Source organism: Lynx canadensis, chromosome B3 (genome assembly GCF_007474595.2).
Source record: "Lynx canadensis isolate LIC74 chromosome B3, mLynCan4.pri.v2, whole genome shotgun sequence".
NCBI lineage: Eukaryota > Metazoa > Chordata > Mammalia > Carnivora > Felidae > Lynx > Lynx canadensis.
In genome coordinates, this window is record NC_044308.2 from 62,072,058 (window position 1) to 62,097,209 (window position 25,152).

A 25,152-nucleotide genomic window follows, 5' to 3' on the forward strand; every position below is an offset into this window, starting at 1 on the left:
CTACATTATGAGTGTTAGGGGTGGGAATCTGGGGTCTGTCCCCCTCCTCTGGATTTTCTGCTTTTTTTCTCATTGCCCCTCACACACTGGTGGACACGGGACAATGATGTTATGATGAGAATGCAGCAAAAGATTGTGCACTTACTGGGGAGAAAGGGTTTTGTTGTGAGCAGATTTCTGCCTCCCCCAATACCTTATACATACAAGAATCCTAACACAGGAGACTATGACCTTATAGTGACGTGACATAACCATAGATTTATCATTACATCCATCTACACCATTACAAAAACCTGTATTTATCAAGCGCTGACAATGCCCGAATGCTGTTTTTAAGTACTTCCCACACGTTGCCCTATATACTGAAAACAAACCAAGAAAGTAGGTACTATTTTTATCCCCATTTTACAGGTGAACAGACAGGCTCAGACAGGTAATGTAGCAGGTAGCAGAGGGAGGATCAGAGTCTAGGCAGACCAATTCCATTGCTTTAGCACCTAAACCCTGGGCTTTACTACACTTGCAACTCTGACTTCAGCTGGACCTTCCACCCTGCCCACAGATTTAGCTTGCCAGAAATAAAAACTCATTTTCAAGTGGTGGGCAGCCCCCTTTAGTTAAGATGCTGGCACAACTTGACATAATTGCTAATGCTCACAGCTACTCTGAGAATAGTTTCCAGTTTGCAGAGAAGTTCACTAACTCCCTTGAGCTCACAGTGAAGAGTGGGAGGCAGGGCTGGATAGGGCTTGAGTATGTGGACTTTAGACTCAGGCTTCTGGGTTTAACTCTCACCTGCCACTTACTATCTGTGTGGCCTTTGGCAAGTTATTTAGCCTGTCTGTGCCTTGGTCTCCTTGTGTATGAAGTGGGGCCTCAGAGGTTATTATGAAGATTAAATGAGTTAATGCAGATAAAACATTTGATACCATGAGTGCTCAAAAGTAACAGAGCTAAAATTTTATTCCAAGTCTCTCTGCCATCAAAAACTACACTTTTCCTACTACTTTATACTGCTTCCTACATACTGAGAAGAAAAACTACACATGAGAGGAAAAAAGACTAAGATAGTCCACCCAAGTGGTGAAAGCAATGGCATTTGAATGGCGGGAATATGGGGTAACATTTTCTTCTTTCTAGTTTTTAAGTTATCTTCCAAGTTCCCTTTAGTGAGTTTCCACAATGAGGACCAGAAATATATCCTGACAGTCTCCACATTCGTCATATTTAGAGCCAAATTGCTCTTCTCTCCCCTTTCTCTCCTGGTCTCATTTTCCCTGCCACTTTGGAGTTATCTTTGCCCTCTGCCTTTCCTTGGGCTTTCCCTGCAAACATCTAGCTGGCTCCTGGGTACTGACAGTCTCTCTGGTATTGGGTCACACCTATCCCTTCTGTCTACTGCCATTGCTGTCCTTGCTGTGAGCTCTGTGCCAGCTTCCAGATGAACTCCAGGCCACCTTGCACTCTGCGTGAGGTTGCCTCCTCCAGCCTTGCCTTCATCTGCCCTTTACCTGTTTAGACCCTTAGTGACCGCCCCCCCCCTCCCCATAGCCTCTCTGGCAGTGTGCACAGAGCCAGCTGTCCCCTGGATGGATTCATAAAGTACACTTTGTAGAGAAGCAAAGAGTGTTAAACCTGTTGAGGGGCTTAGCTAAAGGTATTCCCCTTACATATAGGAAACTGAGCTCAGAGACTTGTCCTTGATTTGTTCAGAGACACAGAGCTAATGTGTAGCAGAGGGCCACATGCAGACTTAAGGTCTCCTGACTGCCAACCTTGTGCCCTTTCCATGATTCTGCCATGCCTTCCTGCAAAGCATTTCCAGATGATATGGTTTTCTAATTGTTTATTGCAGGCCCAAGAGGAGCTGTCTGGGTAAGTTAGCTCTTTTGTTAGACCATGTGGCTCACCCTCCATCTGTGAGCTTGGAGAAGAGTAGGCCTGGGTTTATGCTACTGACTTCATTCTTATGTGCCATATCACCGGTACCAACCATTACTCTTAGGATTGGGTGCTTTGGTGAGAATATTCAGTCCTTAACACCACTGCTAGAAAAGGAACGCTGACTACCTTGTCTCAGATGGTGATCTGGTGGTTTCTATCAGTAGGTGTGGTGGGTCGTCTACAATGATGGCCAGCAAAGGTGGTAGACCCTACTTCACCTTCCCGTATATGCACACTGCTCCTCCCACCAAGAGGTGGCATCTGTGTTCCCTTCCCTTTGAATCTGTAACTTGCTTTGACCAACAGGACATGCAGAAGTGGTACCCTGTGACTTCTGGGCTGTAGCCACATGGCTTGCATTTTTCCCTCTTAGAACCAGTTGTGACACAAAGAAGCTTGACTCCCCTGCAGGAGCGAGAGGTCACCTGAAGAGAGCAAGCCCCTGGAGGATGTGAGACAATGAAGGAAGAGAGAGAGGAGTACAGCTATCTTGAAGCCACCCCAGGTGAGTAGCTGTGTGAAGCCATCTTCTGTCCTTAACCTCAGTCCAGCTGCCCCTCAGAGACTGGCTGCACCTGCCAAGCCCTGCCCAAGATGCAGAACTGGGAGTAAATAAATGGCTGTATTTGTTTTACGTCTTTGTATTTTGGGGTGGTTTGTTATGTGGCAATAATAACTGAAATGGAAGGATAATGTATTTACAGATTAAATTTTAGTTTTAATTATTTAGTGATCATAAACAGTACATTTTATTGTATTGTATTGTATTGTATTGTATTGTATTTATTTTTGGTGACAAAACCCAGGAACGAATAAACAATAAATTTTAGAAATAAATTTCCATTTTAATTATCTAAGTCAAAGCCCATGAATTCTCTTGATAATGTAGAACCAATAATTTTTGGTAAGGAATTTTGGGGAAAGTAATGCAATACTTTTCAGGGTGAGGCCACTGTGATTGGTTCAATCTTTATTTAAGGGAGACAGATCTTCTTGGATATTACTACAGCCTTAAAGAGGCATTTTAATTTTTTTTAATGTTTATTCATTTCTGAGAGATAGAGACAGAGCGCAAGCTGGTGGGGTGGGTGTGCAGAGAGAGAGGTAGACACAGAATCCAAAGCAGGCTCCAGACTCTGAGCTGTCAGCACAGAGCCTGATGCGGGGCTCAAACTCACGAACCGTGAGATCATGACCTGAGCCGGAATTAGACGCTTAACTGACTGAGCCACCCAGGCACCTCTTAAAGGGGCATTTAAAAAGAATTATACTAATGCAAAAATGCCCACACGGTATTCCAGTGTGGTAGGTGACTTCTAAATTGCCACCAGTTGTCTAGCCCTTCTGATTTTCATGTCCTGTGTCATCTTTTCCCCTTGAGGGTGGCTGGGCCTAGTAACTGACTTCTGATGAATAGAAAACAGCAAAAGTCATGGCATGTCACTTCCTAAATTAGGGTACAAAAAGACTGTGACTTCTACCTTGCTTGCCTACCACCTTCCTCTCATGCCCTGGCTCTAGCGGAAGGTAGCTGCCATGTGGCGAGGAGTCCTCTAGAGAGGTCCTTGTGGCAAGGGATTAATGTCTCTGAGCAACAGCCCTTGCCAGCACCTGACTTGCAGCCTTCTGAGAATCCCTTACCCAGAGGAGCCAGCCAAGCCGCCTGCTGAAACAGTGATATAATAAATACTTAATGTTTTGGGGTGCCTGGGTGGCTCAGTCGGTTGAGCGTCCGACTTCAGCTCAGGTCATGATCTCACGGTCCGTGAGTTCGAGCCCCATGTCGGGCTCTGTGCTGACAGCTCAGAGCCTGGAGCCTGTTTCAGATTCTGTGGCTCCCTCTCCCTCTGACCCTCCCCCGTTCATGCTCTGTCTCTCTCTGTCTCAAAAATAAATTAAAAAAACATTAAAAAAAATTAAAAAATAAAATAAAATAAATAAATACTTAATGTTTTAAGCTGTAAAATTTTGGGATAATTTGTTATGCAGCTTTATATGACTAACGAATTCGTTAACTGAAAAAAATAGGATATCAAACTATAAAGTTTCTTTGGTACAACTTTTTAGAGAGCTAATATGACCATAAATGTCAAACTCCCCTAAAATTTTACACACCCTTGTAGCCCCACCTCTAGAAATTTCTCTTAAGGGAAAAGAAAAATCATGGAATGCTAACAAAGGAATAGTTACAGGAATGTTCAGAACAGTACTATTTATAATGGCAAAAAACTGGTAGCAATCCATAAATCTAATGATAGGGGATTGAGTAACTGTATCATGGAATTGTTGCTAATGGAAGAGGTTGGAATCCATTAGTGAGTCTTGAAAACAAACTGACTTGCTGTTAGCATTTGAAAAAATAAAATGAAATAGAGTTAAAAATATCAAAATAAAGGTAAGTTTCTCTTCATAAGAAAATTTTCATTTCAGCAATCCCTATCAAAATAACACAAGAATTCTTCACAGAGCTAGAACAAAGAATCCTAAAATTTGCATGGAACTGGAAAAGACCGTGAATAGTCAAAGCAATCCTGAAAAAGAAAACCAAAGCTGGAGGCATCATAATTCCGAACTTCAAGCTCTATTACAAAGCTGTAATCATCAAGACAGTATTGTACTGGCACAAAAACAGACACATAGTTCAATAGAACAGAATAGAAAACCCAGAAATGGACCCACAAATGTATGGCCAACTAATCTTTGACAAAACAGGAAAGAATATCCAATGGAAAAAAGACAGTCTCTTCAGCAAATGGTGTTGGGAAAACTGGACAGTGTCCTGCAGAAGAATGAACCTGGACCATTTTCTTACAACATACACAAAAATAAACTCAAATGGACAAAAGACCTAAACTGAAGACAGGAAGCCATCAAAAATCCTAGAGGAGAAAACAGGCAACAACCTCCCTGACCTCAGCTGCAGCAACTTCTTACTTGACATGTCTCCAGAGGGAAGGGAAACAAAAGCAAAAATGAACTATTGGGACCTAATCAACATAAAAATTTTCTTCACAGTGAAGGAAACAATCAACAAAACTAAAAGACAACCTACAGAATGGGAGAAGATATTTGCACATGAAATATCAGATAAAGGGTTAGTATCCAAAATCTATCAAGAACTTATCAAACTCAACACCCTAAAAACAAATCGTCCAGTGAAGAAATGGGCAGAAGACATGAATAGACACTTCTCCAAAGAAGACATCCAGATGGCTAACAGACACATGAAAAAATGCTCAACATCGCTCACCATCAGGGAAATACAAATCAGAACCACAAGGAGATACCACCTTACGCCTGTCAGAATGGCTAACACTAACAACTCAGGCAACAACAGATGTTGGCGAGGATGTGGAGAAAGAGGATCTCTTTTGCATCGTTGGTGGGAATGCAAACTGGTTCAGCCGCTCTGGAAAACAGTATGGCAGTTCCTCAAAAATTTAAAATAAAACTACCCTATGACCCAGCAATTGCACTACTAGGTACTTATCCAAAGAATACAGGAATGCTGTTTTGATGGGGCACATGCACCCCAATGTTTATAGCAGCACAATCAGTGGTAGCCAAAGTATGGAAAGAGCCCAAATGTCCATTGATGGATGAATGGATAAAGAAGATGTGGCATATATATACAAGGGAGTATTACTCGGCAATCAAAAAGAATGAAATTTTGCCATTTACAACTATGTGGATGGAACTAGTGGGTATTACGCTAAGTGAAATAAATCAGTCAGAGAAAGACAAATATCATATGACTTCACTCATGTGGAACTTAAGATACAAAACAGATGAACATAAAGGGAAGGGAAGCAATAATATAAAAACAAGGAGGGGGACAAACCATAAGAGACTCTTAAATACAGAGAATGAACAGAGGATTGCTGGAGGGGTTGTGAGTGGGGGGATGGGCTAAATAGGCAAGTAGCATTAAGGAGGACACTTGTGGGGATGAGCATTGAGTGTTATTTGTAAGTAATGAATCACTAAATTCTATTCCTGAAATCATTATTACACTATATGTTAACTAACTTGGATGTAAATTTAAAAAATAATAATAATAAAAAGAAAATTTTCATTTCATGTTTATATATGTATGCATTATGATATTAAATGAATTTCTTACTTTGAGTCGTTGTCTACAATTTTTTTTATGGCCCAAATTTTGAAAAACTCTGCAGATTTAAAAAAAGATATGTACAAAACTACTTAATAAAAGTATTCAAAAGATATAAAATTATAAAATGGCTTACATATGTTACAAAATGATCTAATTTCATGGAAATCCAAAACAAGCAAACCTCTATGAAAAAGGAAAAATAAACATACCAAACATCATTTATACTTTTCTTCTTTATCTATATTTAAAAATTTTCTACAATGAACATGTCATCTTTAAACATATTTCTTGAATAATAATAATAGTTTTTAAAGTTTCCCAAATAATTATATATTGTATATTAGCATTTTCTTAACTGTTACATATGCACAGAAAAAAGACTAGAAGAAGTTTGCCAGAATGTCATACTTTCAAAGTTTGCCAGAAGTTAGCAGTCATGGTTTTATGTGGTAGGATTGTGAGGAATTTTTAATGTTTTAGAAAATTTGGAAATGTTGGGGCACTTGGCTGGCTCAGTCAGAGGACCATGCGACTCTCAATCTCAGGGTTGTGAGTTCGAGCCCCATGTTAGGTGTAGAGATTATTTAAAAATAAAATCTAAAAAAAAGGAAAAGAAAAGAGAATTTAGAAACTTTTCTAAAATGAACATGTTTTTCTTCCATAATAATTTTTTTTTTTTTTAGTTAAGTAATCTCTACACTCAGCATGGGACTCAAATTCATGACCCCGAGATCGAGTCATGTGTTATACTGACTAAGCAGCCAGGTCCCCCTATAAATAAAAATGTTTAATAAGAGGAGGAAGAGAAGAGACATTTAAAAACAGCCTAGTTCTTTTTGTTTTTTAAGTTTATTTATTTTGAGGAGGCGGAGAGTGATTGTGGGGGAGAGGCAGAGAGGGGGGAGAGACAGAATCCCAAGCACTCTCCGTTCTCTCAACACATAGCCCAACATAGGGCTCAATCCTAGGAACCATGAAATCGTGACCTGAGCCAAAACGGAGTCAGCTGCTTAACTGACTGAGCCACCCAGGAGCCCCAAGAAGAGCACAGTTCTGATGATATCTTCCTGTTGCCCATTTTATACCCCCCACTGGATTTAGGGCAGGCCAGGGGAACAAGGCAGACACCCTCACCTCTGCCCAGGGCAGCACCCTCTTTGTTTACCCACCCTGATGTGGCCCTGCTGTCCTTGTGGTTTTTTCTTTCCATGTTATCTTGGGGCATGATTCCCTTATCTCAGGCAAACTAATTGATGCATGGTGATGCTCATAGGGCAGTGAGCTGTGTGTGAATGCAAAAATGGAAGAATGTCAGTAAGGAGCCTTACACATAAATAATGGGCATAACTCATTTGTGTGCCATTGAGCCTCGCAGGAGTCATGCCGCATGCTCTTGCAAAATCTCCACAACCTCCAGTTTACAGATGAGGAAATAGGCTCACAGAGGCTCCATGCATGAACCTGTCTGTGTCGCAGTGTAGGTGTCTATGAAGTTTGCATATTTTGTGTCCCCAATCCATCACCAAGTTCTATTAACTAGGATCCCCTAAATAGCTTTCCAATCTGTCCCTTTATACCCTTTTCACTACCAACAACACTACCTCCTCCAGTTAAGCCCTACAGCAGTGGCCTCCTAACTGATCTCCTTCAGGCTTTTTGCACTCTCTGATTCTCCGTCTTTTGGAAATTTAAATTTGAACATGTCAGCCTACCCCACCACTATTACATAAGATTTTGTTGTGACTTCCAGTACTCTTAGGATAGAGACAAAATTCCTTAATGTGGATTACAGAGCCCTTTGTAGATACCTCTACCCACTGCCTCATGACTCACGATTTCCTCCCTCCTCTCTCTGTTCTAGCCCCACTGGCCTTTTAGTCCTTGTACTCAACATCTCTCTCCTGCCACAGAACCTTTGCATTTGCCCTACCTTCTTCCAGTTCCATTCCTGCTGGTCCCTGTGCCTAGTTAACTCCTATTCATCCTTAAGAACTCAGTTCAAAATGCTACCACTTGCTAGGTCACACCCTCAATATAGCACCTTTTACCTTCTTTTCCAGATAACTAAATACAGTTGCAACTTTACATTTGATTAGTTGATGAATATTTGTTTATTTTTACACTAAACTGTTAAGTTCCATGAAGGCAGGGACTGTGTTTCTTTGGATCACCAATCTCCAGTACTGAGCATAACACTTGGCCTGCTAGATGAGCTCATAAAATCTTTGTTATTAAGTGACTAGGTTAATGAACAAAACTCATTGAGTCTTCTGATCTGGTTCCTTTTCCTGAAAGGGCTCCCAAACTCTTCAAGAAGATAGGATGGAGGAACTATCATAATAATGCTTGCCACTGTTATGTGTAACAGGTCATCAAAGTAACAGCTGAGTCTACAGGCTGCATATTAGAGGCCTCCCTACCACTCATTTCCACCCTCTTCCAAAGAGGCTCAGGAGGGAAGCCACTGTGGAGAAATCCCTGGGCCACCCTTTGGCAGACGTGAAGCCTGGAGCCTCACCAGGAAGGCAGGGAGAGTGACAAGGCAAAGGAAGGGAATGGATGTTTACTAAGAAGGGACTCTGTTTTGGACATCATGTTTACATCTATCAACTCATTTATTCCTCCCCCAAAGCCCCATGTTGCAGATGAGAAAATAGACTCAAAGAGGTTGTGAAGTGTGAGGGTTATAAAACCAATGCAGGGCAAAAAACTGAGTTTGAACTCACATCTGGCAGTCTTCCTCTAAAGTCTGGGTTTTTTCAGGCTATTTTCCTGGGCTCCAGCCCTCACATACCTCCCCCACTCTGTCATCTTAGAGCCCCAAAGTTTTTCATCATTAAAGACTCATCTATTGGCCTTTAGCTATAGCTCTCTTTACGCAGTGTATGGTGGTTGAAATCGATACCCTGGAAACAGAAACTCAACATTGTAAAGGCAACTACTGTGAGACCTAAAAAGAAATATATAAACAAGATCCTGTGTTGAACTCGAGTTGGAAGAGACGAGTCTGGCCTCAGGATGGAGGTAAAACTGCCACCCGGTTGCCCCCAGCCCGACTCCGGCTGTCGCTGCCACCGGCAGGAGGAGGGCCATGATCTAAAGGAACAAGAGGAGTTGAGAAAACTGTTTATTGGTGGTTTGAGCTTTGAAACTACAAATGATAGTTTATGAGAACGTTTTGAAAAATGGGACACACTTACAGATTGTGTGGTGATGAGAGACCCCCAAACAAAACATTCCAGGGGTTTTGGTTTTGTGACTTACTCTTGCGTGGAAGAGGTGGATGCAGCCATGTGTGCTCGACCACACAAGGGTGATGGACGTGTAGTGGAACCAAAGAGAACTGTTTCTGGAGAGGATTCTGCAAAGCCCATCTAACTATGAAGAAAAATTTCGTTGGTGGTATTAAAGAAGATACAGAAGAATACAATTTGAGAGACTGCTTTGAAACATATGGCAAGATGGAAACCATAGAAGTTATGGAGGACAGGCAGAGTGGAAAAAAGAGAGGATTTGCTTTTGTAACTTTTGATGATCATGATACGGTTGATAAAATTGTTCAGAAATACCATCACTATTAATGGGCGTAATTGTGAAGTGGAAAAGGCCCTTTCCAAACAAGAAATGCAGTCTGCTGGATCACAAAGAGGTCATGGAGGTGGATCTGGCAACTTTATGGGTCGTGGAGGAAACTTTGGTGGAAGAGGAGGCTACGGTGGAGGTGGTGGCAGCAGAGGTAGATATGGAGGAGGTGATGATGGATACAATGGATTTGGAGGTGATGGTGGCAACTGTGGTGGTGGTGCTGGTTATAGTAGCAGAGGAGGCTATGGTGGTGGTGGACCAGGATATGGAAACCAAGGCGGTGGGTACGGTGGTGGTGGTGGAGGATATGATGGTTACAATGAAGGAGGAAATTTTGGAGGTGGTAACTATGGTGGCCGTGGGAACTATAATGATTTTGGAAATTATAGTGGACAACAGCAACCAAGCTGAGCACCCATGAAAGGGGGCAGTTTTGGTGGAAGAAGCTCGGGCAGTCCCTATGGTGGTGGTTATGGATCTGGTGGTGGAAGTGGTGGATATGGTAGCAGAAGGTTCTAAAAATTTTCAGAAGAAAAGGGCTACAGTTCTTAGCAGGAGAGCGAGCAAGGTGTTGTCAGGAAAGCTGACAGGTTACTTTGAGACAGTCGTCCCAAGTGCATTAGAGGAACTGTAAAAATTTGCCACAGAAGGAACAATGCTCCATAGTCAGAAAAGTTCCTGCAGCTTAAACAGGAACCCGTTCTTGTTCAGGACTGTCATAGCCACAGTTGGCAAAAAGTGCAGCTATTGATGAATGCAATGTAGTGTCAATTACGTGTACATTTCTGAGGTCTTCTATCTGTTGTAGCTTTTTCTTTTTCTTTTCGTTACCTGAGGTATATTGCCCTGTAAATTGGGTAGTAATCCCAGGAATAAAAATTAAGGAATTTTTAACTTTTCAATATTTGTGTAGTTCAGTTTTTCTACTTTTTAGTACAGAAATTTTAACAAAATACAGTTTTGAAGGTGTTTAGTTGAGAGTTAATAAGTAAAGAAGAAGGTCATTGTTAATTACTATTTTGAATGAATTTTGCTAACGTTAACTGTGAAGAAACACCTGCTGACTTGCAGTTTAAGGGAATCTATTCTCCACATTTCCAAACCATGAAATGAGTGGACTCTGACATGTGGAGAGAATAGATATTTGTATGTTTGCAATGTGTGTTTTTGATAAATACTTGGGCATTTAAATTAGCATATTTGTAAATTTAATAGTATTAAGATTTACCTTCAAATGAAAAAAATCTCAAAATTAAAAAGAAAGAAAAATATACATATAACAAAAATTGGAATGTGGAAAGTAAACGGGGATGATGAATCACCCATCATTCATATTGAGGAGACAAGAGATGCTATCTAAAATGGACAAATATATGACATTACACAAAGGGATAATGGTGATTACAGGAGAATTAAAAACAGAAGCTGTTGATGGGGTTGCTTCTGGGGAGTAGAGCTGGGGAGAGGAGAGAAACTTTCATTTTTCATTTGTTTGTCCTTCTGAGCTGTTCATCTTTTAAAAAAAATTACAGTGTTCTTCTGTAACTTTTCTAAAAAGTTTAGAATATTTTTGTTGCAAAAGACTAAACAAACAAACATACCCTTCCTTTAGAATGCAGGTACTGTGTGTTTAAAACTGTTAGTCTTGACACCTGGAGGAGGTAGGTCTTTGGGTTTCCTCTGTGTCAGGAAGGACTTGAGTCAGGGGAGGGTCATGTGATGAAAATATGGCTTCCTAAGCAGTTGCCTCTGGGGAACAGGCATGGGAGAGAAGCTTGATAAATTTACCTTTGCAAGCACAGGGCCAGGCTGACAGAGGAGCACCTCTTCTCCCACATATTTCATAATGCAGCTCGCATTCAGACACACCCAGACACAAGAGGGTACTGACCCTAAGAGGGCCAGAAATAACCATCCCTCATAACTATCTGCGGTGAGACTCTGCCCCTACCAGTGCCACACTCTGAGCAGGACCTCCTACCTGCCTGGGACCCTGCTCCTGCAGGATCCATCTGACTCCAGCTCCTCAGGGCCCAGGTGGATCTAGTCCCAGGAAGATGAGATGCTGAGTGCTCTCTGGTGAGTGTGATTCGGGTCCTGTTCCAGAACTGGCCATAGAGCACTGAATCAGAGCCCTGCACCCCTCAGAACCCAAGGATCCCTTCTTCCTCCTGAGGATTGGCACCCTCTTGACCTTTGCTTATCTGAAATTTATATCACTTTGGGCTACGGCAGCTGCACAAGAGGAGGGCTGGGGCACAGCTCTGGAGTGCCACTCACTGGCAGCTAAGAGCCAGAAGATTGGCATTCCCAGCACCAGAGAAAGTCCTGTTGATCTTTGACCCTCCGCCCCTCCCGGAGACTTGGCCCTCCCTCCTCTTTCTTCCTTTCTTCCCTGCTGGCCTCTCCCTCTGTTCTCCGTCTCCTCACTTCCCTGACACCCTTGCTCTGACTGGCCGTTTTTCCCCAGGTTGTTGCTCACGCCAATCCTTCCATGCTGTCTTCAAGCCCTACTTCCTGCACATCTCCCAGCCCTGATGGGGAGAACCCAAGTAAGAAGGTCCAGTGGACTTCTGGGAGGAGGAGGACGTCATCCACGGACTCAGAGTCAAAGTCCCACCCCGACTTCTCCAAAGTACCCAGGTCCCGGAGACCCAGCCGGCTGACGGTGAAGTATGACCGGGGGCAGCTCCAGCGCTGGCTGGAGATGGAGCTGTGGGTGGACGCGCAGATTCAGGAGCTCTTCCAGGTGAGTGCTACCAGCAGGGTGGGAGGCCACCAGGGGCCTGGGAGAGAGCCTGCTGGGAGACCTCAGGAGGAGCCGGAGGGCCAATGTGAGAGAAAGCTGCTCCCAACAAGTGAATGTGGATTTCAGTCCAGAAACCTGCCTGCCTCTGGTCTGGGCTCTACCTCTAACTCTCTTCAAAATCTGAGCCAGGTCTTTTCACATCCCTGAGACTTAGTTTCCTAATCCACAAGATGAGCCTATCAACGCCTGTCATAGCTCCTTTGTAGGACTTTTGTGAAGCTCAAATGAGATACAAGAGCGATTTTTATTTACTTCATGTCTTGACTTACTCTCATCCTGAACACACATACGTGTCAAGGGCTACATTGTCCAGGACTATAGCTATGTGTAGCTATTTGCCTTTCAATTAATAAAAATTAAATAAAATTAAAGGTTCATTTCCTCAGTCACACTAGCCACATTTCAAGTGCCCAGTAGTCCCACGTGGCTCATGGTCACCACACTGTCAGCACACATATAGAACATTTCCATCCTCTCAGAACAGACAGCAATGGACTAGAATAAGTCCTTGGCCCTGGCTCTGATGGACTCCCCTCAACTCCACCCTGTGAAAAGGATGGCTTTCTGCCCCTTGTCATGAGAAGTGGCACCTTCCTTCTGAGATAACTAAAAATCGGGATCCTAGAGTAGTCACAACTGCTGCTTCAGCAACAAGGGTAGCATTCTGAACACTTAACTCTGTGTTAGGCACTGCACCAGCACTTGGCATGCGTTACTCCATTCGGCCCTCCGCACAACCCCCTTCGGTAGCTATGTTTTTACCTCGAAGGAAATGGAAGCCTAAAGATGTTGAGTAACAAGTCCAAGGTCATACAACTAGGAAACCAGGAGACCAGGAGCTGCAGCTGGAGCTCTGCCTGCAGAGCCTGGGCGCTTACTCGGGCAGCTTAGTGGTTCTCCAGCCCTGAAGTACTTCAGAAAAAACTGGATGACCTGACTGTGCCTCAACTGACTTTAAATCTAGGGTGGGCTCCAGGCACTGGTCTTTTAATAAGCCCCACAGTTAATTCTAGCATGTGGCTGGCTGAGAACCACTGCACCAAGCCAGAGACCAGGAGTCTTGTCCACATACCATGGTCCTTTCTTCTTCTGCTTCTTGACTCAGCTCCTATCTTTTGTTTCTGGGGCGGCAAGGGGCTTGTCATTCTTCCGGGTAAGGGCTGTGTCAGTGGCCCTGTGATTGGGGGTGGAGGAGAATGATGCATGTGGCCCAGGCTGTCTTGTGAAGCTCACTGGGTCATGTATGAGTGTGGCCCAGGTGTCGACCATGTCCCCTGCGGCATTCTGGGCTCACTTGTTCAGTGTAGGGAGATGCCCTGGAACTGTGAGCAGGAGAGGCACATGTTCTTGGCCTGCTCTGCCCTTGGAGAACACCTCTACTGCCCTTCTATCCTGCTGGCACCCTCCCTCTCTGGAACAGTTTCACTTTCAGATTGTGGTACACTTGCACAAAAAGTCTCATATTTCAGACACCTCAGAGCAAATTTTTCCAGGCACTGGAGAGACACTAGAAAAAGAACCTGCTTTTGTAAGATCAGTGCAGGGGGGAAAGCTGTACAACAATGAGCTCATCACATTTGAAAGCAGGATACGTGGGAGGGAGGACCACTCCCAGGCAATGACCGAAATAAAATACCTGGCCTGCAGTTGCCATGACAATTGTCCAAAGGTGCCAGGTAGCAGTTCCTCTCACCATCCCAGCACTTTTCAGCAGGAAGCATCCAAGTGCCTGGGGAAGCCCCAGGTGGCTGGTCATCTTAGGCAGAGATGGAGGCAACAGTGTTCAGGCTTACCTTGCCTGACTTCTACCCATATAGAGTCTGTCTCCACCCACCAGGCTCTCCTTGACATGCCCACCTTGGATAGAACTGCTGGGAATTATTTCAGGGATGCATCACTACTTGTTTAGTTTGGTTTAATGGGTTCCAACCTTACCTTGTTGGAGGGCCCTGTCTCATCTCACTGGGTATGCACCAGCTCTGTTGTCATCAGAGGAACCAAGTCTGGGTTCAACAAAACAAACAGACTTGGGGCCCTAGAGCTCCTATTGTCCAGAGGTGGAGTGTGGATTTGGCTTCTAAGGAAGGATGTAAACACTCATGAGTTTGTTCTATTTTAAGGAGACTCTTGGGGCACCTGGGTGGCTCAGTTGGTTACGGACTTTGGCTCAGGTCATGATCTTGCAGTTTGTGGGTTCAAGCCCCATGTTGGGCTCTGTGCTGACATCTAGGGGCCTAGACCCTGCTTCAAATTCTGTGTCGTCCTCTTTCTCTGCTCTCCCCCCCCCCCCCGCTTTCTCTGAAAAATAAATAAACATTAAAAAAATTTAAGGAGACTTGCCCAACAATATGCCCCCCCCAGATCCCACCCAGGATTCCATGTCTCTTTTATGACAAGACTTCTTAAAAGTTTGTCCACACTCACATCCTTTCTTTAAAATGTTTATTTATTTATTTTGAGAGAGAGGGAGAGAAAGTGAGCACACAAGCCTGGAAGGGGCAGAAAGGGAGAGAGAGAGAATCCCAAGTGGGCTTCGTGCTGTCAGCACAGAGCCAGACTTGGGGCTTGGACTCAGAAACTGTGAGATCATGGCCTGAGCCGAGATCAAGAGTCAGATGCCTAACTAACTGAGCCACCCATGTGCCCCCACACTCACATCCTTTACTTACCTTTCCCCTTCCTTTCACTATTCAAACCATTGAAACCTGGCTTCTGTTCCCACCATTCTATTGGGAGCTTTTGCCAAGGTCACCAATCACTGCCTTGGGGCCAAATCTAATGTACACATCAGCAGGGGATACTGTTGACCACTCTAGAGTTTTGAAACATTCTTCCCCACGCCCCCTCCAAAAAAGAAACATTCCTTCCCTATAGCTTCTATGACACTATCTTTTCCTGGTGGCAACTGGCATTTTGATGCAGGCAGCCCTTCTGATTTGGTGACATTTTAAGAAACAATCTATTAGATTTCCAACTTTAAAAAAGTATTGCTAACAAATACGTGAAACAAACACTTGTTAGCTCATCCCTGAGACTTACTTCATTGCTGGTTCCCATGGCAGAGAGATCAGGAGTACGGGCATGGAACATGGAGTGAAAGTGAGAAAGGAGTCAGATCAGGCAGCATCTGGCAGGAAACCACTTCATGCAATATCAACTCACAGTTTTACCATATTTGTTCATCTCAGCAGGGGTTGTTTGATATATCCACTCATTTCTGAGAATTCAAAAAATACTTTAAGGAAAGAATATTTGGATTATGATATCAGCCCATATTCTCAGCTCCGGACTGCAATGGTAATCTGACTCTCAGTAATATATATGTACCTTATATCCAAAATACGTGTAGTTAATATCATAATTGATATGAAAAGGTTTTTGGGAGTCAGACTAATACTTTTTTTAGAGGTAGAATTCTAATAGTTGGAGTGCAGCTTTACTATTCTGCCCCACTCTCCACCTTCTGGAATTCCAAATGCACATGTGTTAGACCACTTGATATCATACCAAGATCACCAAGACTCTTTTGTCTTCTTCCTCCCCCCCCCCCAGGTTTTTTTTCTTTCTGTGTTTCATTTTGGCTAGTTTCTGTCTCTGAATCTTCAAGTTCAACTGGTCTTTACTTTGGCAACGTCAAATATGCCATTACCTCCATTCATCCAGTAAGTTTTTCATTTAAAATACTGTATTTTTCATCTTTGGATGCTCCACATTTGTTTTTTTTCTCATAGATTTCATTTTTCTCATTAGTATGTTCATGGTTTCTTCATCTGCTAATTCTGTCATGTGTGTGTGTCTACTTCTATTAACTGATATTTCTCCTGGTTATAGGTCATATTTCCTGCTTCTGGTATGACTAGTGATTTTTTTGACTGGATACTGGACATTTTATGAGTTTCATGTTACTGACTGACTGGATTTTTTTTTCTTCCTTTAAAGCATTGGGCCTTGTTTTAATAGGCAGTTTAGTTACTTGTGGCTCAGTTTGATCCTTCTGAAGCTTATTTTTAAGCTACATTGAGTCTAAAGTATCCTTTAATCTAGAGAATAATTTAACCCCTAGTCAAGTATGGCCCTTCTGAGGTCTCTACTGAATGCCTAAATGATCAGTGATGACTGTCCACTCTGACTGGATGGAACTTAATTTGTCTCCCAGTCCTGTGTGAGGTCTGGGAACTGTTCATCTCTGTGCCTTTGGTGCCTCATAGTACCTGGGCTTGTGAGGCTTTATCCTATGAATGTGCATCTTGTGTACAGCAAAGACTCAAGAGAACCTTTATGCAGATTTCTGGAGGTCTCTTTTCATAACATCCTCCTCTCCAGAACTTTGTCTAGCAACTCCCAGCCACCTCAACCCTGAACTCTGATCTCTGTCCTATCAATTTCGCAAGACCACTGTGCTCTCCTTGGGACCTCCCTCTCTGCTCTGTGGTCTGGAAATTGCCTCTAGGAAGAAATACAGGGCAATTACAGAGTCTGTCTCATCTGTTTCCCTTCTCTCTTAGGTAGTCCTGAGCAACCTTTGTCCAATGATTGAAAACATTGTTCATATATATTCTAGTTTTCTAGTTACTTTAAAAAAAAATGTTTATTCTTGACACAGAGAGACAACACGAGTCGGGGAGGGGCAGAGAGAGGAAGACAGAATCCCAAGTAGGCTCAGTGCTGTCAGCACAGAGCCCATTGTGGGACTTGAACCCACAACTATGAGATCACAACCTGAGCGGAAACCAAGAGCCAGACGCTTAACAACTGAGCCACCCAGGCACCCCTAGTTTTCTGGTTACTTATTTTGGGAGAATAAATTCAGTCCCTGTTACTAAGAATAAATATCTGGTTAACTCCCACTCAGCCTTCAGTTCTCAGATTAGAGGTCACTTCCTCCAGGAAGCCTTCTTAAATCCCAGGCTTGGTTATGTTCCCTTTCCATTGTGTTCTCAAAGTATCTCATCAGAGTGCTTATCGCTCTGTATTATAACTGCCATTTCACTTGTCTATATCCTTCAGGAGACTATAAGCTTTTCAAGGGCAGGGTTATGTCTGTCTGTCTTGCTGTTATGGCCCCAGCACTATCACAATACTTGGTGCATAGCATGCCCTCAACAAATATGCATTAAATGAATGAAGGATGAACCAGATGAGCTAGAAACCAAGCAAGCAAAAAGGAAAGCCTAGAGCTTAGGGTGAAAGAGCTAACTTAGAACCCTAGCATTATTTATTTTTTAAAAGGCATGGAGGGGTACCTGGGTGGCTCAGTCAGTTGAGCATCCGACTCTTGATTTCGGCTCAGGTCATGATCTCATGGTTTGTGAGATGGAGCCCCACATTGGGCTCTGCACTGAGCACCGGGCCTACTTTGAGTTCTTTCTCTCTCTCTCTCTCTGCCCCTTCCCCATTCATGGTCTCTCTCTCTCTCTGTCTCTCGAAATAAATAAATAAACATTAAAAAAATAAATAATAGGGGCACCTGGGTGGCTCAGTCGGTTAAGCGGCCGACTTCGGCTCAGGTCATGATCTCGTGGTCCATGAGTTTGAGCCCCGCGTCGGGCTCTGTGCTGACAGCTCAGAGCCTGGAGCCTGTTTCGGATTCTGTGTCTCCCTCTCTCTGACCCTCCCCTGTTCATGCTCTGTCTCTCCCTGTCTCAAAAATAAGAAAATAAAACGTTAAAAAAAATTTTTTTTAATAAATAAATAAATAAATAAATAAATAAATAAATAAAAAGGCATGGGAGGACTAAAACTGTTAACAGTGGTTACCTGTTGGCAGTTGGAGGAAGGAGAGGGCAGGTGAGGCTTCTTTTTCCTTTTTCTTAACCTAAAAAATATATATATATCAACTTTATTGAGGTATAACTAACAGAGAATAAAATTCGAAGTGTACATTGGGATGCACTTTTTCATATGTAACCACTACTACCCCAATCAAGATATGGAACACTTCCATCATCTAAAAAGTCCCACAAATGGGGCGCCTGGGTGGCTCAGTCGGTTGAGCGTCCGACTTCAGCTCAGGTCATGATCTCACAGCTCGTGAGTTCGAGCCCCACGTCGGGCCCTGTGCTGACAGCCTGGAGCCTGCTTCAGATTCCGTGTCTCCCTCTCTCTCTGCCCCTAACCCGTTCGCATTCTGTCTCTGTCTCTCTCAAAAAAATAAAAAATAAACATTAAAAAAAATTTTTTTAATAAAAAAAAGTCCCGCAAATAATGTTAAACAAATTATACAGCTTAAGTACTTATTATATATGTATCTATTTGTCTTCTTGACTACCTCTAATATGTGGGCTCTTTGAGGACAAGATTTTTGTTTTGTTCACTGAAGCTCCCAAGTTCATAGTGCCAGGTTAATAACAGTAGTCACTGAACATGTATTTGTTGAGTAAATAGATCTTGAAGTATTAAATAATCAGGGGCGCCTGGGTGGCTCAATCGGTTGAGTGTTCAACTCTCATTTTTGGCTTACATCATGATCTCACAGCTTGTGGGCTTGAGCCCTGCATCAGGCTCTGCACTAACAGCATGGAGCCTGCTTGGAATTCTGTCTCTCTTCTCCTGTCTCTGTCTTTTCCCTGCTTGCTCTCTTTCTGTCTCTCTCTCTCTGTCTCTGTCTCTCTCTTTCTCAAAAATCAATTAAAAAACAACGTCAAAAAGGATTAAATAATCAAAAGGAAAAGGTGAAATTATCAAACCTCTAGAAAATGTAAAGGTGAATATCAAATATTTATTCAAATCCATATGAGAAGAACTTGCTAAGCATTAGAAGAAGGAGAAGGAGAAGAAATGGCAAAACCCAAACTGAAGGGGTGCCTGGGTGGCTCAGTTGGTTAAGTGTCCCACTCTTGACTTCAGGTAAGGTCATGATCCCAGGGTCGTGGGATCAAGCTCCACCTTGGACTCCATGCTAAGTGTGGAGCCTGCTTGAGATTCTCTCTCTCGCTCTGCCCCTCTTCCCTGCTTGCATTCTCTCTAAAATAAAATTAAAAAAAAATTAAACCCCCAAACTGGAAAAGACGATTAGTTACATTTAGCTATATATAAACATTTAGCTATATGTAAACACATATATTTCCCCAACCCCTTCCTCACACACAAATTTCCATCATATGTAGAATGAACGTCAGGGCTAATCTAGTTAAAAAAAAAAAAAAAAGACTTCTTAAATCAGTAAGAAAAAACTGAACCCAGTAAAAAAATGAATGAGGCAGCAGTTGAAGTGTATTCTGGTGACCCTGGGGGTTTCCAAGACCCTTTCAGAGGGTTCCTGGTTATGTTCATAGTAATATTGAGATGTCATTTGCCTTTTTCACTATGTTGACGTTTGTACTGATAATGCAAAAACAATGGTGACTCTCAGTGTGAATCAAGAAAGTGGCACCACGGGCACCTGGATGGCTCAGTTGGTGGAGCATGCAACTCTTGATCTTGGGGTCATGAATTCGAGCCCCATGTTGGGTGTAGAGAGTAATAAACAAACAAACAAACAAACAGACTTTAAAAAAAAAGTGGCACCAACCTGTGCTAGGAGTCATGTTCTTTATCACCATAACACTTTCACTTAAGAAAGTCCTGTTGGGATGAGCAGTGGGTGTTGTATGGAAACCAATTTGACAATAAATTTCATATTAAAAAAAAAGTCCTTGATAAAGCAGTAAAAAATCACAAGTTTATTAAACCTTGGCCATTGAGTTCACATCTCTCTCTCTCTCTCTCTTTAAAAAAATTTTTTTTTTCAACGTTTATTTATTTTTGGGACAGAGAGAGACAGAGCATGAACGAGGGAGGGGCAGAGAGAGAGGGAGACACAGAATCCGAAACAGGCTTCAGGCTCTGAGCCGCCAGCCCAGAGCCCGACGCGGGGCTCGAACTCACGGACCGCGAGATCGTGACCTGGCTGAAGTCGGACGCTTAACCGACTGCGCCACCCAGGCGCCCCAGTCTCTCTCTCTCTTTAATATTTATTTATTTTTGAGGGACAGAGACAGACCATGAGCAGGGAAGGGGCAGAGAGAGATGGAGAAACTGAATCCAAAGTAGGATCCAGGCTCTGTCTGAGCTGTCATCACAGAGCCTGACACGGTGCTCTAACTCACAAGCCGTAAGATCATGACCTTAGCTGAACTCAGACACCTAACCAACTGAGCCACCCAGGCGCCCCACATCTCTTTTTTTTTTATAGACTTATTAAAATAGACTTATAAAATAAATATGTTTATTTATTTTTGAGAGAGAGAGAGACAGAGTATGAAGGGGGAGAGAGGGAAACATAGAATCTGAAGCAGGCTCCAGGCTCTGAGCTGTCAGCACAGAGCCCAATGCAGGGCTAGAACTCATGAACTGCGGGATCATGACCTGAGCTGAAGTCAAGACGCTTAATTGACTGAACCACCCAGGTGCCCCTAGACTTAATTTTTAGAGCAGTTTTAGGTTCACAGGAAGACTGAGCAGAGAGTTCTCATGTTCCCCCTGTCCCCACGCATGCATAGCCTCCCCCATTATCATTCCCCAACTAGAGCAGTGCAATGTTATGGTTGATGAGCCTACATTGACACATTATAATGACCCAAAGTCCATAGCTTGTATTAGGGTTCATTCTTGGTATTGTACATTCTAAGGGTTTGGACAAATGTGTAATGACATGTACCCACTATTATAGTATCATACAGAGTATTTTCTCTGTCCTAAAAGTCTTCTGTGCTCCACCTATATATCCCACTTTCCCCATTATTCCAACTGATCTTTTTACTGTCTCCATAGTTTTGCATTTCCCAGAATGTTGTATAGTTGGAATCATACGATATGTTTGGCCAAATTCAGATTGGCTTCTTTCACTTATTCCGTGTGTTTGCAGTTCATCTAGTCTTTTCATGGCTTGAAGCTCATTTCTTTTAGTGCTGAATAATAATTCCATCGGCTGGGTGTGCTGTTGATTTATCCATTTACCTATTGAAGGATGTATTGGTTGCTTTCAAATTTTGGCAGTTATGAATAAAGTTGCTATAAACATCTTTATGCAGGTTTTTATATGGATATGTTTCCAGCTCACTTGGGTAAACACTAAGGAGCTTGATCACTGGATCATATGGTAAAAGTGTGTTTAGTTTCGTAAGAAACTGCCAAAATGTCTTCCCAAGTGGCTGTACTATTTAGCATTCTTACCAGCAATGAATGAAGGTTCCCCTTGTTCCACATCCTCATCAGCATTGTGTTGTCAGCATTTTGGATTTTTTGCCAATTTGATAGGTATGTAGTGTATCTTACTGTTGTCTTAATTTGCAGTTTCCTACTCACATATTATGTTGAACATCTCATATCCTATTTGCCATTTGCATATATTCTTTGATGAGGTATCTGTTCATATCTTTTCCGATTTTTCAGTTGGGTTGTTCCTTTCTTACTTTTGAGTTTCAAGAGTTCTTTGTCTATTTTGGACAATAGTCCTTTATCAGATACACCCTTTGCAAATATTTTCTCCCAGTCTGTAGCTTGTCTTCTCATTCCCTTGAGCTTCTTTCATTTTCAATTTTATAAACTCTGTATTGTTTGAATTATTTCACTGACTATAATAACTTTTGTTTTTTTTTAGTTTATTTTGAGAGAGAGAGCACACATGCATGTGTCAGCAGGGGAGGGGCAGAGAGAGAGAGGGAGAGAGAATGCCAAGTAGGGCTCGAACCCATGAACCATGAGACCATGACCTGAGCTGAAATCAAGTGTCACACACTCAATCGACTGAGCCACCCAGGTGCCCCTGTGATAACTTTTAAAGACAGCTTTATTAAGATATGATTCACATACCATACAATCACTCACTTGCAGTGTATACTTCCAATAGTTTTAAGTATCTTGGGGTTATACAACCACAACTTAATTTTAGGACATTTTATCACCCCAGATAGAAACCCTGTGCCAATTAGCAGTCACACCTCATTCCTTACCACCACCACTCCCAGCCCTAGGCAACCACTAATCTACTTTGTGTCTCTATGGATTTATCTATTCTGGACATTTCATACAAGTTGAATCATAATATGTGGCCTTTTGTAACTGGTTTCTTTCACTAGCATAATGTTTTCAAGGTTCATCCATGTTGTAGTCTGAATCAATGATGTGTTCCTTTTATTGTTGAGCAATATTGTATAGCTACATTATATTTTATTTATCCATTCATCAGTTGATGGAGATATGTATTATTTTACCTTTTGGCTATTATGAATAATACTGCTATGAACATTCATGCACACTTTTGTGTCGACATGTTTTCATTTCTCTTGGGAGTAGACCTAGGAGTAGGATTGCTGGGTCAGGTGACAACTCTGTATTTAACATTTTTTTTTTAATTTTCTTTTTTTTGAACGTTTATTTATTTTTGGGACAGAGAGAGACAGAGCATGAACGGGGGAGGGGCAGAGAGAGAGGGAGACACAGAATCGGAAACAGGCTCCAGGCTCTGAGCCATCAGCCCAGAGCCCGACGCGGGGCTCGAACTCACGGACCGCGAGATCGTGACCTGGCTGAAGTCGGACGCTTAACCGACTGCGCCACCCAGGCGCCCCTGTATTTAACATTTTAAAGAACTGCTGGGGAGCCTGGGTGGCTCAGTTGGTTAAATATCCGACTCTTGATTTCGACTCAGGTCATGATCTCACAGTTGTGGGTGTGAACCCTGCTTGATTTTCTAGCTCCTTGGGGCACCTGGGTGGCTCAGTTGGTTGAGCATCCGACTTCAGCTCAGGTTATGATTTTGCGGTCCATGGGTTCGAGCCCCATGTCGGGCTCTGTGCTGACAGCTTGGAGGCTGGAGCTTGCTTCAGATTCTGTGTCTCCCTTTCTCTCTGACCCTTCCCAGCTCACGCTCTGTCTCTCTCTCAAAAATTAAAAAAATAATTTTTTAATTAAAAAAAAAAGATTTTCTAGCTCCTCTCCCTCTGCCCCTGCCTCTTTCTCTCAAAACAAACAAATAAAAAAGAACTGCAAAACTGTTTTCCAAAGCAGCTGTACCATTTTAGATCCTTACCAACAACATGCATACACCTTTGAAATTAAACAGGCACTCTTTTTATTTTTTTTTTTTAATTTTTAAAAATACTTATATTTGAGAGAGACAGCACGTGAGCACGGTAGGGGCAGAGGGAGATGGGGGGAGACAGAATCTGAAGCAGGCTCTAGGCTCTGAGCTGTCGGCACAGAGCCCGATGTGGGGCTCAAACTCATGAGCCGTGAGATCATGACCTGAGCCGAAGTTGGATGCTCAACCGACTGAGCTACCCAGGTGTCCCGAACAGGCACTCTTTTTAAAGAACCCTAGCCCTGTTTCAGATAGAAGATAGTAGGTATTCAGTAAGTGTTGAATGGCAGAATGAACATGTGGTCTGAGTAAGGTGAGGAGACAGACTGAACATGGAAGTAGGGTAGGAGATGGGTGAGCCCGACAGTAACTTTCACTCCAGCACCAGCTAGCCAGGCCCCTCTGAGCCCCATGTGATTCCCAAACAGGGTCAACCAACTCCTCCTGAGCCTGAGATTGACCTGGAAGCTCTCATGGAACTATCCACAGAGGAACAGAAGACTCACTTGGAGGTAGAATGTGGGCCTGGGGTTGGGGAATGGAAGCTGAGCTTAGAGAGGGAGGAGCCCAGGAACTCAGGTTTTGCCTCCTTGAGTGGCATGGGGAGAACCAGTTCAGAGGAGAGGATTCCTGGGAAGCTGAGTGGAGGCTTGTGGGAAAGTTCTGTGGCTCAGGGACTCACTCTTTGCTCTTTTCCACCAGGCTCTTCTCCAAAACTGCCCCCGCCCCACAGAGGTAAGGGATGCTCTGCTGCTCTGGGGGTAAGCGGGACCTAGAGGGGAGGCAGCTAATGAAGAGGAGTATTTGAGAGGAAGGCTTAGCGCTAGGTCCTTCTCACCTTCCCCAGCTCTGGAGACATGGGGTCAGGGGAGATTAAGAAGGGCATTGTGGTGGGTGGGCGTGACCCCTTTCCTTGATCTCATCCCTGTTTCTCTTTCAGTCTTTTATCTCTGAGCTGCTCAGTCAACTCAAGAAACTCCGGAGACTCAGTCGGCCTCAGAAATAAGCCTTGGGAGACTACCTTCAGCAGCCTTAGCACTGCCAGGCCTGCCCTGAACCTCAGAATCCTGGGCTGAGAGGGAGATGGTCCCCTGGGACAAAGACAAGGAATGTGGAAGATGAGAAGGGACATTTGGATACCTCTTGTGTATGTGTAGCCACAGCTGGTTCCTGTTAGCTAGGCTTTCTGGAAGCCATTCATGGCTGTTGCCCGGTACTTTCCTTGGCAGCCAAGTGGATAAAACCTTTGGGAGCCCCAGCTGAATGGAGTGTGGAGCATATCTGTCCTGAGGGATAGGGGAGGGGACGGTCAAGTGATATACCAGAAGGCTAGCATCCTGAGTCACCAGATCCATACTTCATTCACCCATCCATCTATCCATCCATCCATCAAGATAGGCCTTGAGAATTCAAAGGTGAAGGTCACAGTTCTACTTTAGAGCTCATGATATAGCAAGGCCCAGAGGCCAAGCAGAGGGCACCAGACTAGGACACACAGCATCCTGCATCACCAACAGGAGCCCAAGTGGCAAAGACTAGTTCTGAATCCCATAGGGGAGGTAATAGGGAAAACCTAGTTGGGTCTGCAGAAATCAGGGATAGCTAACCCTCCTCTCTCCCTAAATGATTCGGGAG

The 25,152-nt window shown here is 43.3% G+C and overlaps 1 protein-coding gene and 1 pseudogene across 2 annotated transcripts in view; both read left to right on the plus strand.

The window, feature by feature from the left end:
• Positions 1 to 24,769, plus strand: part of PPP1R14D (protein phosphatase 1 regulatory inhibitor subunit 14D) — a 26,078-nt gene extending 1,309 nt beyond the window's left edge. For both annotated transcript variants that reach the window (XM_030318469.1, XM_030318468.1), the window contains exons 2-6: positions 2,318 to 2,449; positions 12,117 to 12,395; positions 23,946 to 24,029; positions 24,220 to 24,252; positions 24,458 to 24,769. In XM_030318469.1, the coding sequence (XP_030174329.1) occupies positions 12,141 to 12,395; positions 23,946 to 24,029; positions 24,220 to 24,252; positions 24,458 to 24,523 (438 nt within the window). In that variant the 5' untranslated portion in view covers positions 2,318 to 2,449; positions 12,117 to 12,140 and the 3' untranslated portion in view covers positions 24,524 to 24,769. The remainder of the gene's footprint in view (positions 1 to 2,317; positions 2,450 to 12,116; positions 12,396 to 23,945; positions 24,030 to 24,219; positions 24,253 to 24,457) is intronic.
• Positions 9,080 to 10,237, plus strand: LOC115516083 (annotated as a pseudogene).
• Positions 24,770 to 25,152: the final 383 nt, after the last annotated feature.